The sequence below is a fragment of the Artibeus jamaicensis genome, unplaced genomic scaffold (assembly GCF_021234435.1).
Source record: "Artibeus jamaicensis isolate MK-2021 breed Jamaican fruit bat unplaced genomic scaffold, CSHL_Jam_final scaffold_916, whole genome shotgun sequence".
Taxonomy (NCBI): Eukaryota; Metazoa; Chordata; class Mammalia; order Chiroptera; family Phyllostomidae; genus Artibeus; species Artibeus jamaicensis.
In genome coordinates this window covers 39,352,775-39,368,598 of record NW_026522059.1, presented here as the reverse complement: position 1 = coordinate 39,368,598, position 15,824 = coordinate 39,352,775, and the positions used below count along the sequence as shown (strand labels likewise).

Genomic DNA, 15,824 nt, shown 5'->3' with positions numbered 1-15,824 from the left:
CTCACTGAGGCCAGATGTTGTTGCTTGTTTGAGAGGATTTAGAAAGTTGTAAGGCATGAGCCAACATTGCCATTTTTATGGAAAGGCAGCTTGGGTGGGCCAGTAAATTGGGTGGGGCAGAGTCTTGGGGATCTCCAAGGCAGGTCAATAGTGTTAGGTTGATGGAGTCATGTATATGTAGCACCAGCTTGCTGGCTCTAAAGCAGGAAGGTTTAGAAAAGGGACAATGGCGTCCATTCACCTTGATTCCAGACACTTCAGTTTCTCTCTATGTACCACCGGTACCTTTCAAACTGCTACACCAGTGCTGTAGCTTAGAGGGAGTGACTCTAAGTAGGTGAGTCTCTGTGTGGGTTCTTTAAGAGGAACTGCTTGGGACTCTGGAATTTTCTTCCACTGACTGAGTTCTGCTGGTTTTTGCAGCCAGAAGTTGTGGCAATTAACTTCCTGGCTTTGGAACCCCAGGCTGAGGAACCTGGTATGGGGCTGGGCCTCCCTGCTCCTGGGATACCCCTCCTGAATTTTTACGTACCACACATGGGTGAGGGACCAACCTATTTTGAGTCTGTGCTCCACCTCCCAGTCTGGATGGATGTGGTTTCTTTAATTCTGTAGTTGTCTGACTTCCATTCAGTTTATGGTTCTGAGTGATGGTTGTTTTATATTTTAGTTGTAATTTTGATGTGGTTGTATGAAGAAGCAAAGCATGTCTGCCTACGCTGCCATCTTTACTAGAAGTCATCCTTTTGTCATCCTCCTCCTTGCTGTCATCACTTTCAAACACGCTAAACGTTTTGGACCGTCACTACTAGACACAGACCACAGACATGCACACAGAGATACACAGATTCATTATGAGATTATCAGTAGTTCTTATACATAAGTTATTATTTCACTGCTTCTTAATGGAATTGAATTCTTATTAATGACATCGGATTGTCTGGAAATGACATTTTTCTTCCCTCTTACATCTGAAAAATTATTAAGAAGAGTTTATCTTTAGAGGAAATCTTTACTTCTCCAAACAAGTATACTGACTGACAAGTCACAGTTCAGCCATCATTAGGGTAGGAGATGCACTTGAGTCATATAGCCTCCCAGTGTACAGATGGTGACTATTCAGTACCATCTGTTCATTATTTCCTCACAGCCATTTATAATTTCTTCCCCTCCACGAGGGCTGAAAAGAAAAAAGTAAAGACCAAGTTATAGAGTTCCTGGAAGTTAGCTGCTCACTTTTTTTCTGTAATCCAGTAAAGGTTATGGCTCTTCTTCTTTCTAAATATTCCAGTCATTAGCTTACATAGACACTTTATATTTTTTGGTGCTAACTGCTATGCAATTTATAAGTAACAGAAGAATAATATTATGTCAGTCTACTATGTATACTTGGAAAAACAATCACATAAAGCAATCTGTCTTTTACTTCCTTAAATTTTGTGTAATTCCAAATAGTCTACTTACTCCTTATATTTAAAAGCTCAGTCTGTGTTCACTTTCTCTTGTGCTCAGCTGGAAAACTTTTCTTCTGATAAGCAGATGAGAAGGTAATAGTTGAAAACAGCCCTGAAGCATGAATAGCAAGGACTTCTAAAAGCTGGCATAAACGTTAGTTCCTGATCTTGGCAAATGCTTTGTAAATTTTTGTTTGTGAGCTTTTTTTTTTTTTTTTTTTACTATCTTCATCTCCAGTTAAGATCTTTGTTTACTGGAGGAACAGGAGGTTCCCTTCAGACTATGTAGTTGTCATATTGTGATGCATAAATAGTGTTCCAATACACCTGTGTCCTTGAGTTTTGATTTGCGACTAAATGGAAGACTCAGAGAGAGAAATAACTGAAAGGTATACATACTATTGCCCTATGGATCTATATTTTTAAAGATTTTATTTATTTTTAGAGAGAAAAGGAGGGAGAAAAAGAGAGACAGAGAAACAGCAGTGTGAGAGAGAAATGAACTGTTGTCCCTCGCTCACCCTCAGCTGGGGAGCTGGCCTGCAGCCCAAGCATGTGCCCTGACCAGGAATTGAACTGACAACTCTTCACTTTGCTGGATGATACTCAGCCCCCTGAGCCATGCAGGTCATGGCTCTCTATGGATCTGTTTTTAAAAGATCAAGACCTATTAACGTGTATAAGCTAAAGACTGCTTAAATACTGTTTTAGAATCACCATATTTTGCCTTGTATGACGCGTACTTTTTTGCCCCAAATTTTGAGGATGCACGTTACATATGGGTGGTACTAATGCTGCATCTATGTAGATGTTTTTAATTCTTTTATTTACAGAAAGTATTGTTATTCGTGTGCAAAATAGTACTCTGGAATATGATAATCTTTTTGTAAATATAAATAAATAAAAATGAATTAAAAAATGAAAACAAAAGGTTTTTTCCAGAATGTTTGGGCCAAAAACTTGGGTGCACATTATACATGGGAGTGCTCATTACACAGGAAAATACAGTGCTTGCCCATGTTTTTTTTTTCTTGACCTCTTATGTGAACTTTGTAAAACTGTGATGCTTCCCATTGTCCTTTAGTGTCCTTGAGTGAGAGATGTTTTTACTTCTCTTAATCCTCATGTGTTATTAACCATATACATGTGATAATCCTCTGTATGAACATTGGTAGGCATAATTTGAGTTCCTGAACTCAAATAATTCCTTTTGAGGCATCAGAGATGTATTCTTAGTTTAATACATATTTCAATACTGATGTCTTTCTACTGCCCAATTTTCCATTACCATCTTCTTATGTTTCCAAAACAAGGGTTACTGTTTTGTTGGTTATAGTAGCCAGCTACAGGTTATAGGAACTCTCCCAGGTAACAGTCAGTAAAACTTGTAACATCATGAGGGGAATTAATGTAACAGCTGAGGCAGATGCCAGAAGTATCATCTATGTTTCCCCATGATCGTCACTTTAACTCATACTGTTATCCCTAAATTGGATTTGGTTGCTAAAATATAAGAAGTTAGATTGCATCTATCTTCATTTTATGAGTCGTTCATGCTTTTTAAATGGTCTAAAGGTTTACTTTGGGTTATGTATTGGAGGCATCAACTGTTTACAATAACAATTATTACTTGGTCATACTGTTTATATTAGAGTAATTCCATTCATCATACTGTTTGTAATTAATTCCATTCTTTAAATTAGAATGTCCATGGAGTGACTTTAAGAAGGGGTTGGTGTCCATTGCTTAGAATACATTTAATCTGGTTTGGTACTTATTTAGTTTTACAATATAATTAAATGTTAAAGTCTAATGAATGCAATGTAATAGTATATCAATCTCATTCCTTTATTTTAAAATTGCTTTTAATAGCACACTACCTCTCTTTACCTCTGCTTCTGTCTAGGCTTTCAAGTGTAGCACTCAAAACAGATGGATAGTTTTTCTCTTTAAAGAAAGATATACTTGGGGAGAAGTTTCAAGGTACAGCTTGTAATGATTTAACACTCTACGTGTGTGCTTTTCCTTTGTTTTTTGCTTTGGGGGTTTGTTTCTGTTTTTGCTTTAAGCATAGCATAATGTCCTCTGTGTATTATGATTTCATCTGGGAAATTTTGCTCATTAGGGCCACCACTGGTGCATTTTAGTTCCTTTTTTTAAAGTAGGAAAAGGGACATTTGCCCTGGGGACAAGGCCTCACAAGAAAATGTAGTGCAACTGGATTTTGGCCCCTACTCACCCTTGGCCAGGTGTTCTTGTGTAGCAAACAAAATGGGTGGTACAAATTCAGATTCGGAACTTTATACTGATTTGGATTTGTTTTGAAAAGCCCATTATAGGAAAAGTAGTCATAGTTTTAAAAAATGTATATGTATCTAAAATTCTAAAACTAAAAATATAGTAGAAGAGATAAAGGTGTTTCCTTGCAGAATAGTGGGAAAACCTAATAAAAATATATAATGTTTTTACTTCAAATATAGAATTATTTTACAATTGCTAGTTATTCTCTATAGACCTACATTAAACTTTATTGCATAAATGGTCATTAGCCATATATATTATTTATTTTTTTAAATAAGAAATATTAGCTCATTTCCCATAACATTTAGACATTCTGATCCCGTAATTAATGTGTCAGCATGTTATGCAAGTAATTGTCCACTTCTTTGTATTAGAGTAATATAAATTATGTAATTAAACTTTTGTGTTTTTCTCCTTCCTCAGGTACTTTGGTCTAGGAAGCCATATGGGTCATCGCGAAGTATCGTAAGGAAAATTGGTACTAATTTATCTCTGATCCAGTGTCCAAGAGTTCAGTTTCAGGTATATATATTTCAATGTATTATATTAATGTATTAAATATATAATTACATAAAACAACTTTAGTAGTATTTTTAATCTTCCCTCCCATTAATGCCACTATCAATAAAATAAGAGATGATAAAAACCACACTAAAATCTTTCTAGAAGTCTTAGTTCCTTTGTGAAGTGATTATTCAGGATCTTTAAGACATTTATCCTTCTTAAGAGTACATATGTGAGGATTTGGAAGCACATAATAAGCCAAGCAGTTAATTCCCAGGTGACCTTGAATGTAGGTAGCCCTTGTATTACCATTCTTTTCTTTAGTTGTTACACCTTCCTCTTTGGATAATAGCTCTGTTCCCCTAGTTTATTCTTAGATGTCTCTGTGCATGCCATGTAACTTGCTTTTTCCACCTGTGGTTTAAGGCAAATCATTAATTGTGGGAACTACTGCCTTGGCAACAACAGTGTTAAGACAAAGAGGTAATTGTGGGTCTTTGAATGAGGTGATAGTGAAACCTGAAATTAGGAATACTTTTGAATGCTCAGGTCTTAGTAGCCTCTACTAGCACCAAATCAGGGGCAACTCTACTTTTTGCTTGGAGATAAACTATTTTCTTGCTTTGGGCTTTTGTTCCTTATTACTGATACAGTGTTAGACATGTATCCCATAGCTTTGTTCTTGTTTTTCATTAATTCTGTGTAACAGTTATACACAAAACTTTTTAGTTCAACATTTAAGAATATAAAGTTCAGCAGATATCTGTGTCAGTTTTAAATAATAAATTAGCATATAAAATGTGGATGATACATTTGATATTATGTCATATTCATAAATCACTCTTCTTGTCAGAGAGAGGTAAAAGAGAAAAGTCTGTTTCTAAGTAAGTGGTAGCAATTAATGTTTATTCAATTTGACTAAAAAGTTGCTCATTGTTGTGCTAATAGTCCTGCTTACAAATTGACTGGCAAAACCTTTGTGCATCAGTCTAGAAACTGACAGGTTAGAACTTTCTAAGGATTAATTATTATCAAACTATAGACTTTCAAAAAAGTAATGAAAATGAGATCTGTGGTAGTGAGTCTCTAGCATAATTTCTGAGAATTCAGTTTATTTAGAAAAAATTATTGATTTGCCAACTTCTTTTAAATAACTGTTGTAACTAAGGCTAATTAAATTTTTTCTGATTTTCTCAGTTCTATTAAAATTTTCTTTTTATCGACTTAAACTAGTGGCAGAATAACTTGCTTCAACACTTGTATTCATATAGTTAGAGACATGTAATAGGACATGTAGGTAATCTAGCAATTTTTGATAGCAACCCAAATCTGCCCTGACAGTCAGTAGGCTGAAGTACTAGAGCCAAGTACATTTCCTTGGAAGGATTCTCTCTCTCTGGTCACGTAAACAATTAATGAGTAGAAAAAGACTATTAGATTTAGTTTAGGAGCTGCATTTGAAAAGAGATCAATTAACCTATGAAGTGGAGTAAAGAGAGATATTATAGCGGAAGACAGGAAACATTTGTTTATAGTGAGACTTACTTCCAGGCAGTTTTGTAGTGTACTGAGTCTATAAAGTGGGTATTTTATCTGCTACTTAGATATTTTAAATCTGCTATTTTTACTCTGTATCTTTTATTTTTTAATACATCTATCAGAAATATGAAAAATGTAGTTTTCAGAAAATCTAAAGGATGCAGTTTAGAGTAATAAAACTGAAAATGCATTTTTGCTTTTTTTTTTCCTGGCTCATTTTGGGGTCGGGGTGGAGTTGATTGGTATGGAATATATTTGAACTAAGAGTCCAACATGAGTAAATACTACTGTAGAAAGTCTAGAACTGGTGAACCACTATTGGACCAAGGGATACTGTTTCTTACCTTCCTAGGTTATTTCTAGAGAGAGGCACATACACATATTTTCTTCCCTCTGTCTCTCTGGTCCCTTTTCCCTTTTCTTCTTCATTGACTCTCCCTCAACAACCCCCCATTCTAGGTATTTCATGAATAGAAAGCATTAATACTCAGAAACATTAGTGGCTTGAGTGTTGGCTAGAATATTTTAATTAAGTGTTATTTTTTTTAGATTAGTATTGTTTACACAGGCACACCTCTTGGCTTGCTGGTGTCATTGTGTTTCTGAGTATTAAATCATAATAAAATACAGAAATTCTGTTTTCAATTTTTTTTACTATGGTAGGAATTGGTAGAAGAGGAATAATTAAGTCTGAGGAAAAAAGCTAGAGGTTATTATTTTCCTGTGTTAATTTTTAAGAATGCATGTTTTGTATTTGCTTATAAACAAATGGTGGTAAAAGAAACTGCATCTATTTACTATTAACCCCTTTTTGTCAAGAAACTGAGAACATCCTAGTACCAGTGTGTTTATTTTATGAAAAGTCACATGAGAACAGTTACCTCTTTTAATATTCCATTCTAAGTATTTTAAGTTTTGTACATGCTATGTATTTTTCTTCTATTTACTTTATTAAATGAATCAATTTCCTTAGTATAGTTTTACATTATCAGAGTATTTTAAATTATCTGAAGTTACTTTAGTAAAATTCTTGAAATATAATTGAATTTTAGATGATTTAACTTGTATAAAATGTTTAGTTGAACTACTTAAAATAGTAAAAATACTCTACTACTGCTGAATTTTTGCTCTGAATGAAATGCTTTCCCACACTTCCCAAAAGGAATTTGGATACTTATAAATCATTAAGCACTAATTTTCTTTTTAAATTTCATAATGGCCATGATTTTTTAAAAAGTTTATTCCTTTCACTGTTTTTTTCCCTCTACTAAAAATAGCCATGGTAGGAGAGGACCTTGCTGGAACCTTCAGTAAGTTGGTCTTTTCTTTTTCAAACTTCCCATTAGTCATCCATGCATGGCAATAGCAGCATCTAAATTGTATCTCAAGAATTCCACATTGTCAGTCCCCTTGCCTGTGCTGACTTCACCTTAACTGGTACTTAACTGAGTTGCCCTTCCCATCCCATGCTTATGTTACTCACTGTACATTTCATACATTTCAGCAACAACTGAAATGGCCTTTGTTGTTTTATTCTTCGCAAGTTATTAATCTCTCTTAATAGAAGCCATAGCATATACCACAGGGACAAACCAATTGATGATGGGGTTTATCGGCTCCATAGGTTTATGAAGCATGTATATATTTAATGACATATTTTAACACAAGTTCTAAACATTGTATCTTGTAGAAATATTTGTAATTATTGTTTTGGTCAGGTTATATTCATTTACAAATGTATTAAAATCAGCCATCAGTGTATTTTAAACTAATTATATTTTATATTAGCTCTCTAACAATTTTATGTTACCACTATAATTGTCACATCCTTTTCAAAATAATATAACTATATGAGGAAATACTATTTACAACAATTTGTACACTCCCATGTGATATTTGTCACAGTGTGAATGACCACAGAGATAACATAATTTTATATGGTCACTTGTACCGTGCCACACATAACATTGTTCCATGCTTGAAAAGTTCACATTTAATAGAATATTATTTTATTAAAGTAGTTTTAATATTCTATTTATAAGCAATAACTTTATTATAGAGAGATCAATAGAATATGTTACCAAATTGGAAAATCATACAACTCAGAGTCTCGGATTAAATTCAGATGTTTACAAAAGCAAAAACTACTTTATCATTTCCATAGTTCATTTTGGGAACTAAATTTCATTATTTAAAAAAAAAGTCAATGAGCCCTGACTGGTGTGGCTCAGTGGGTTGGGCATCTTCCTACGAGTTGAGAGGTTAGTGGTTTGGTTCCTGGTCAGGGCATATGCCTGGGTTGCAGGCCAGTTCCCAGCAGGGGGGATGCACAAGAGGCAACCACACATTGATATTTCTCTCCCTCTCTCCTTCCCTTCCCCTCTAAAGATAAATAAATGAAATCTTTTTAAAAATGTAATGAATGCCTAGTATGAATGCAGACTAAGACCATGGAATAATTTGGTTTACTTTTTAAAGTTTATGAGAAAAGCAACTTTTCGTGTTTACATGTTATATGAAGTATTACAAATAACAATTTTAGAAATGTTTGATCTCCAATTATGCTATAAAACACTCAGAAAAGCTGCCACAAAATGGGTTTAACTTTTATGTTTTTGAGTGCTTATTATTTTTCATTTAAATTTAATTTTTCAACTATATTTTATATTAATATTATTTTTTAAGATTTTATTTATTTATTTTTAGAGAGAGGGGAAAGGAAGGGAGAAAGAGAGGGAAAGAAACATGGATGTCAGGGAGAAACATCAACATTGGTTGCTTCTCATATGTGCCCTGGGACCAACCCTACAGCCCAGGCACATGCCCTAGCCCTAGCCCTGGTTGGTGTGGCATTGAGTGCCAGGCTGCAAGCCAAGCACATGCTCTGACTGGGAATGAACAGGTAACCCTGTGCTTTGTGGGACAAGGCCTAAACAACTGAGCCACACCAGTCAGGGCCACATTCAGTATTATTTTTGGATTAGTTTCAGGTGTACAGCATAGTGGTTATTATATTTAAAGTATTATTTTGCTGCTTATAAAAATAAGAAAACACCAGTTTTTATAGCTTACGGGAAAGTAAGTTTTAAGGTCAAACTGGAGAGTAGTAACTGTATTGGAACAGATTTTTACTTTCTAAACAAAGAATTATAATCAGATCTTCATGAACTCACACCTTAGGAAGACATCATCCAGATTTTACTTTTATAATCTCTAGCTTGTACAAAATACTCTGTGTTATAGGAGCATCTTCTGGATTTGGGGATCTTCCTGTTCAGGAATTTCCACATTATCCATTTAGAATCTCCCTATTATAAGTTATAGGAATATCATTATAGCATTCTGTTTTCAGTAATGGTTAGGAATAGAATATTAGGTCTCTCAGGCTCTGGAGATCAGCCGTGATGCCTACTTAAATAACATTTAAGTTGTGTAAGATACTCATTTTACTAAATATCTGTTTATTGACACATGGCTAAATTTCTAAAACATGTAATGGAGAAGCAAAAATCTAATTTTTGATTTTTCTTTTATTTAAAGATTTTGTTTTCAGAGAGAGGGGAAGGGAGGGAGCAAAAGAGGGAAACACTGATGTGCCAGAGAAACATGATTGGTTGCCTCTCGCACGCCCAGCTGGGGACCTGGCCTGCAATCCAGGCATGTGCTCTGACAGGGAATTGAACTGCTGATTTTTTTAGCTCGCTGGCTGGTGTTCAATCCACTGAGCCACACAAGCCAAGGCATAATTTTTTATTTTTCTTTGACCATATCCCTTGACATGTACTTCCTGGTGCTTGTACTTTTTTTTATCATGTGACCATGATTATTCCACTACATGGGAAAAAGATGGTATTTTGAAAGCCTTTTCAACTTAATTCCATTATTGTTTTTGTTTTTTCTTTTGCTCAGGATTCCTCTTAAATCTCTTTTTAATACTAGTTTTCTCTCTTGTCTGTCCTCCTTAAAAGCCAATTTAAGGCATTTTAAATACTTGATATTTTTAGTATGTTATTGTTAAAATGTCAGTTTTCTAATGGTACTTTATTAAGTTGATGTTGGGTAATAATGATACATAATGGTTACACATACCACCAGCTGATATGTTTATTTTAAACTTATGATGGGGGACCCCCCCAAGAAAACAACTGGAATTATCTTCTGGAGGGCAGGCCTCTTAAGAGTACGTGAGGGCTTCCCCCTCTAGGTGAGTGTTCTAGAAAGCCGTCTGTATCAGCGTACCGTCTGGCATTGTGTGAGGCTGTATTTGGCTTCAGAATTCTTTTGAAGACTCTTTGAACGTGTTTGCCCATTTCATGATGGGTGATTTACAAGTGCACCTGGCCACACTGTGCTGAGTGTCCAGCAATTTTTTTTATCAAAAACTGCTTGAACCCCATGCCTTACCCTCCCCTATTCACCTGATCTCATCCCCCTGCTTTTTTTGTTTCCCTGGACGAAAAAGTGCCTCGAAGGGAAATATTTTGGTCATGTAAAAGAGGTGAAATAGAAAATGGCAGAAACACAGAAAGATTGAAATTGATGAGTTCAAAACTGTTTTTTAGCAATGGAAAAAACATCTCGACAGGTGTATTGCATCAAATGGAGAGTACTTTGAAGGTACTCCAGGTTTTGGGGGGCCCCCCTCATATAACTATATTAGTATTACATGTTTGTATGGTGTTTTACATTTTAGGGAGAAGCACTATTTAATGTGTATTCCAAAAGTTTGATCTGGCAATGATAATATTAAGGTTCAAAAAAAAGAATGGGTTATGGTACAACCTTTCTGATAAATACATTAATAAATCTCTTTGGCCTTTTAAATCATTTTTTTCATTTACAAGTTTTCATTTTCTTTTTCACTTAAACCCTATTCCAATTTGTTGGAAGTGCTCTGATAATTTTTTTAAATTATTATTCATGACTCTGACTTGAGACATTATACTATAACAAAACTTAAATTTAATTCAATTAAATTGTATTTCCATTTTTTACAGTAAATTTCAGAACTTTTATGCTTCATTGTATTTATTTTTATTTTTTTAAATATATTTTATTGATTATGCCATTACAGTTGCTCTCTTCCTCCCCTTCATTCCCCTCCACCCTGCACACCCCTCCCCCACTATTCCCCCCTTTAGTTTATGACCACGTGTCTCAAGTTCTTCAGATTCTATATTTCCCCCACTATTCTTGCCCTCCCCCTATCTATTTTCTACCTATTGTCTATGCTACTTATTCTGTGTACATTCTCCCCACTTCTCCGCCTCCCACTCCTCTGTTGCTAACCCTCCATGTGATCTTCATTTCTATGGTTCCACTCCTGATCTAGCTGTCCTCTTAGTTTGCTTTTGTTTTAGGTGTGCTTCTTAATAACTGAGTTTGCTGTCCTTTCACTGTTCATGTTTTTTTATCTTCTTTTTCTTAGGTAAGTCCCTTTAACATTTCATATAATAAGGGCTTGGTGATGATGAACTCCTTGAATTTGATCTTATCTGAGAAGCACCTTATCTGTCCTTCCATTCTAAATGAAAGCTTTGCTGGATAGAGCAATCTTGGCTGTAGGTCTTTAGATTTCATGACTTGGAATACTTCTTTCCAGCCCCTTCTTGCCTGTAAGGTCTCTTTTGAGAAATCTACTGACAGTCTGATGGGGACTCCTTTGTAGGTGACTGTCCCCTTATCTCTTGCTGCTTCTAGGATTCTCTCCTTCATTTTAATCTTGGCTAATGTGATTATGATGTGCCTTGGTGTGTTTCTTCTTGGGTCCAACTTCTTTGGGATTCTCTGAGCTTCCTGGATTTCCTGGAAGTCTATTTCCTTTGCCAGATTGGGGAAACTCTCCTTTATTATTTGTTCAAATAAGTTTTCCACTTGTGGTTGTTCCTTTCCCCCTTCTGGTACCCTATAATTCGGATGTTGGAACGTTTAAAGATGTCCCGGAGGTTCCTAAGCCTCTCCTCATTTTTAAAAATTCTTGCTTCTTCACTCTTTTCTGTTTGGCCATTATTTGCTTTCTTCTGGTCCACTCCATTGATTTGAGTCCCAGTTTCCTTTTCATCACTATTGGTTTCCTGTGCATTGCCCTTCATTTCAATTAGTTTAGCCTTCATATATTTGTCTAATTTGTGACTAAAATCAACCAGTTCTGTGAGGATCCTGATCACCAGTGTTTTGAACTGTGCATCTGAAAGTTTGGCTATTTCTTTGTTGCTTAGAGTTATGGGCTCTGGGGCTTTGAGTTGTTCTTGTGCTATAATGTTTTGCTCTGTACACACCTGTTAAGTATGAGGAGCGGAACCTTAGGTGTTCAACAGGGCAGGGCCACCCAGGTCCCTGGTTTGTGACACTGTATGTGGGGGCGGGGTCAGAGAGGGACAATGGCAGTCCCCTCTGCTGCTTACCGCAAGCTGCTGGGGCCTGCTTGGTCTCACTGCTTGCTCCTTTGCTGGTTTATTTGCACTCAAATGTGTGATTGCGGTCAGCCCTCAGTGGGTCTGCCCGTTGCTACTCCACACCTGGGACCTGCCCGACCCAGCTCTGCTGCTGGCTCTGCCACTCTTACCAGTTTGGCTGAAGGGTTCTTTGTTGTCAGATTTCCATATAGTTCAATTTTCTGTGGTGTGGCTGCGTTTTTGTTGCTCAAACTTTGTTGTTTTTAAACTTGGTTGTGCGAAAAGGCACAGTGTTTCCACCTACGCCTCCGTCTTGGCGGAAGTTCTCTGTTGTATTTATTTCAAAATATTCTGTTCTTTATATGTTTAAGGTTAGCTAGTGAATTCTGTTCTGCTAATTCTTTAACAGTTAATACTTTTATTTAAAAGTCAAGAAGTTTAAGGATTTTTAAAAATGTATTTTTAGCATTATAGCAGTATATCTATAAATATCCATTTTAAAATATTGCCAGATTTAGCAGATTTGTCACTTGCTTTTTCTTGTTCTGTTTTCTGTTCCTATACCTTTTTAAAACACCAGACCTCTTCAAAAATTGTTTTTAATACTTAAATTCTAAATATTTTCCTAATGTTTTAGGATGACCAGAGGTTTTTAAAAAAGCAAACTGTCTCATTTGACTTGTATATTAAAAAATTGAATAAATTTAAATTTTAATTCAGTGATTGTCATACATTATTTGGCAACATATGCTGTAACTAAATGGTCCCTTTCATGAAAATGAAGCTGTCTATGTTTGTAATACTAAAGATGATGATTTTTATTTAGATGATTGAAACGTTTTATTCTGCCTTGTCTGGTGTGGCTTAGTGGATTGAGTGCTGGCATGCAAACCAAAGGGTCGCCAGTTTGATTCCTAGTCAGGGTACATGCCTGGGTTGCAGGCCAGGTCCCCAGTTTGGGGGGCACCCAATTGCAACCACACATTGATGTTTCTCTCCCTCTCCTTCCCTTCCCCTCTGTCTAAAAATAAATAAATAACATCTTTTAAAAGTTTTATTCTAATATTTTTGGTGTCAGATGACAAACTTACCCTGTATGTAACTTACAGCTTACCAGCCCGACAACAGAATGGAGCCCCAGTTACCTAGGAGAGGATTCAGTGGCATCTTTTGCTGATGTTGGATGGATAGCCAAAGAAGAAGGAGACTCCTCTACAAGACGAAGGTTAGTCCAGAAGCTTATAGGAGCTGAGATATGGTATTTATTATTTTAAAAGATGATACCTTTGCAATATTTCCTTTTAATAGCTGAATTTGATCTCTAATAACTAACCCAGTGGGGTTTTTTTTTTAGCAGTCTTTCTTTTCTGCTCATTTTAAACACTCAGCATTATAGTTTGTAGGCACACGTAACTACTGCCTCCTTAAGGATTACAGAATTCCCTGCCTTTTAGATGTTCTGATGTGACAGATCAGAAAGAACTGCCATAAATATGTTATGTGAGTATAGTATTAAAGGGTCTTATTAGGGTAGAATCAGTGTGTGTTTTATTAGGGAATTGGTGTAATAATTGGAGAATGATTCCTAAAAATTCTGAGTCAAGGCAAGTTCTGATTCAAAGGAAACAATAATGTAGGAGTTGGAGAGGAACTTCCATTTATTTGTAAAAGCCTTAGTAAATTATTATGCTTCAATTTCATAAAGTTATTCAGCATATTTTAACTCTTCATTCTTATTAGACATTGAAGATACGGAGGTAAACTAAGATATGGTCCCAGCTTTATAGGCCTACTTGGTGTGCTAGAGGAGAGAGATTAAAGAGAAAATCAATAATGATACTGTGAAGTCTAATAAGTAAATACAGAAGGCCAATGTTGAGTGAGAGAAGTTCGGCAAGGCTTCTCAAAGAAGAGGATGTTAGAGCTGAGTGATAGAGGGCAGTAGGAGCCAATTAAATAGGAAGGCTGTATTTCAAGAAAAGTGAAAAATATGTTTAAAAGTACTAATTAGGAGGCTACATGGCATATTTAGGAAACTCCAAATGGCTCAGTGAGGCTAGGGAGTAGCAGAGAAGGGTAAGCTATAGGAGACAATTATAGAAAGTAGATAGAGGTGTAAAGGTTATACATGTTAGGCTAAATAATTATAGACTTTTTTTCTGAAAGTAGTATGGAGCCATGGAGGATTTTAAGCACCATGGTATTATTATCAAATTTGTATTTTAGTAAAATTTCCCTGCAAACAATGTAAAGAATAGAAGGAAGCCTGGCCAGGAAATAGTCCAGAGAGAAATGATCAGAATTTGACTAAATGAAGAAACTGGCAGAAGAAATGAAGCACAGGGACAAAGTTGAGATACTCAGAAGAATTATAAAGACAGAATAAATGTTTTAGATATTGGGGTTAAGAAAGGAAGAATAGTATAATCCCAGGTTTCTGGCTAGGATAATTATGAGAATAATGAAACAATAGGAATATAGAAAATATGTATTTTTTTGGTGGGTGAGAATAGAGGTATTCCAATCTGGAATATGTTGTATTTGAGTTTCCCGTTGGTCATTCATATTGCTCTAGAACCATAGCTAGATATTGATAAGGAATGCTTGCACTTTGACATATAGATAGAATGGCTGATAATCAGTGTATTCATAAGAGCATGTATATGACATGAAGAGCATTTGTGTTCTGGACAAGGGCAGCATTTGAGAGTTAAACAGGAAAAGAAAAAAAAAATCATTTCATCCACCTTCACCCCTACCCCAGTACCCCAGCACCCCAGCACCAGGAATAAGCAGCTCGAGGCAGAAGGAGAACTGATGGAAGGTATTGCCATGGAAGCAGAGATAGAGAAGACTCATGGAAGGGGGATCAAACTAGTCATCTGTGTCAAATAACCTCAAAGCTAGGTAAATTTAAAAAAGGCAAGTTTCGATTTTCTGTCGCAGTTGGACGATTATTGACTTTAGCAAGAGTAATTTCATTTAGTGGTATTAGCTGGATAAAATAAGAATCAAATGATCTAAGAGAATAGAAAGAATCTGGTTTGAATGACAAGTAGAAGTGAGGACATAACAGTAGATGAACACAGACCAGGTATTGTAGAATTAGCGGGTAAAGAGCCTTTCTTTTTTTAAGATGATTATTTTTTTAATTAAACTTTTTGAGATAATTGTAGTTGTAAAAAATGATACCAAGACACTGCCCGTAGCCTTTACCCAATATTCTCTGACAGTAATGGCAAAACGATGATAAAAAGGTGGTTAGAGGGGAGGTGAGAGAGGGCGAGGGGGGGATAAATGGTGACAGGACATTTAACTTGGAGTAGTGAACACACAATACAATAAACAGATGATGTAGTATAGAATTGTATACCTGAAACCTATACAGTTTTATTAACCAGTGTTACCCCAATAAATTCAATTAAAAATCTCCCCAAAACAAAACCTATTGCAAATATATCACAACCAGGATATTTACACTGATAAAGACAAAATGCAGAACATTTCCATACCACAGGTTTCCCTCACATTGCCTTGTATGGTCACACCCACTTTTCTTCCATCTCTGGCCCCTCCTTAATTGATGACAATCACCTATCTGTTTTCCATTTTCACATTTTTGTCATTCCAA

The 15,824-nt window shown here is 35.7% G+C and overlaps 1 protein-coding gene across 1 annotated transcript in view; it reads left to right on the top strand.

Moving 5' to 3' along the window:
* The window catches only part of MTFR1 (mitochondrial fission regulator 1), a 79,748-nt gene that overhangs the window by 42,905 nt on the left and 21,019 nt on the right, over positions 1–15,824 (top strand). The window contains exons 3-4 of the mRNA XM_037148952.2: positions 4,179–4,277; positions 13,303–13,418. Of these exons, the coding sequence (XP_037004847.1) occupies positions 4,179–4,277; positions 13,303–13,418 (215 nt within the window). The remainder of the gene's footprint in view (positions 1–4,178; positions 4,278–13,302; positions 13,419–15,824) is intronic.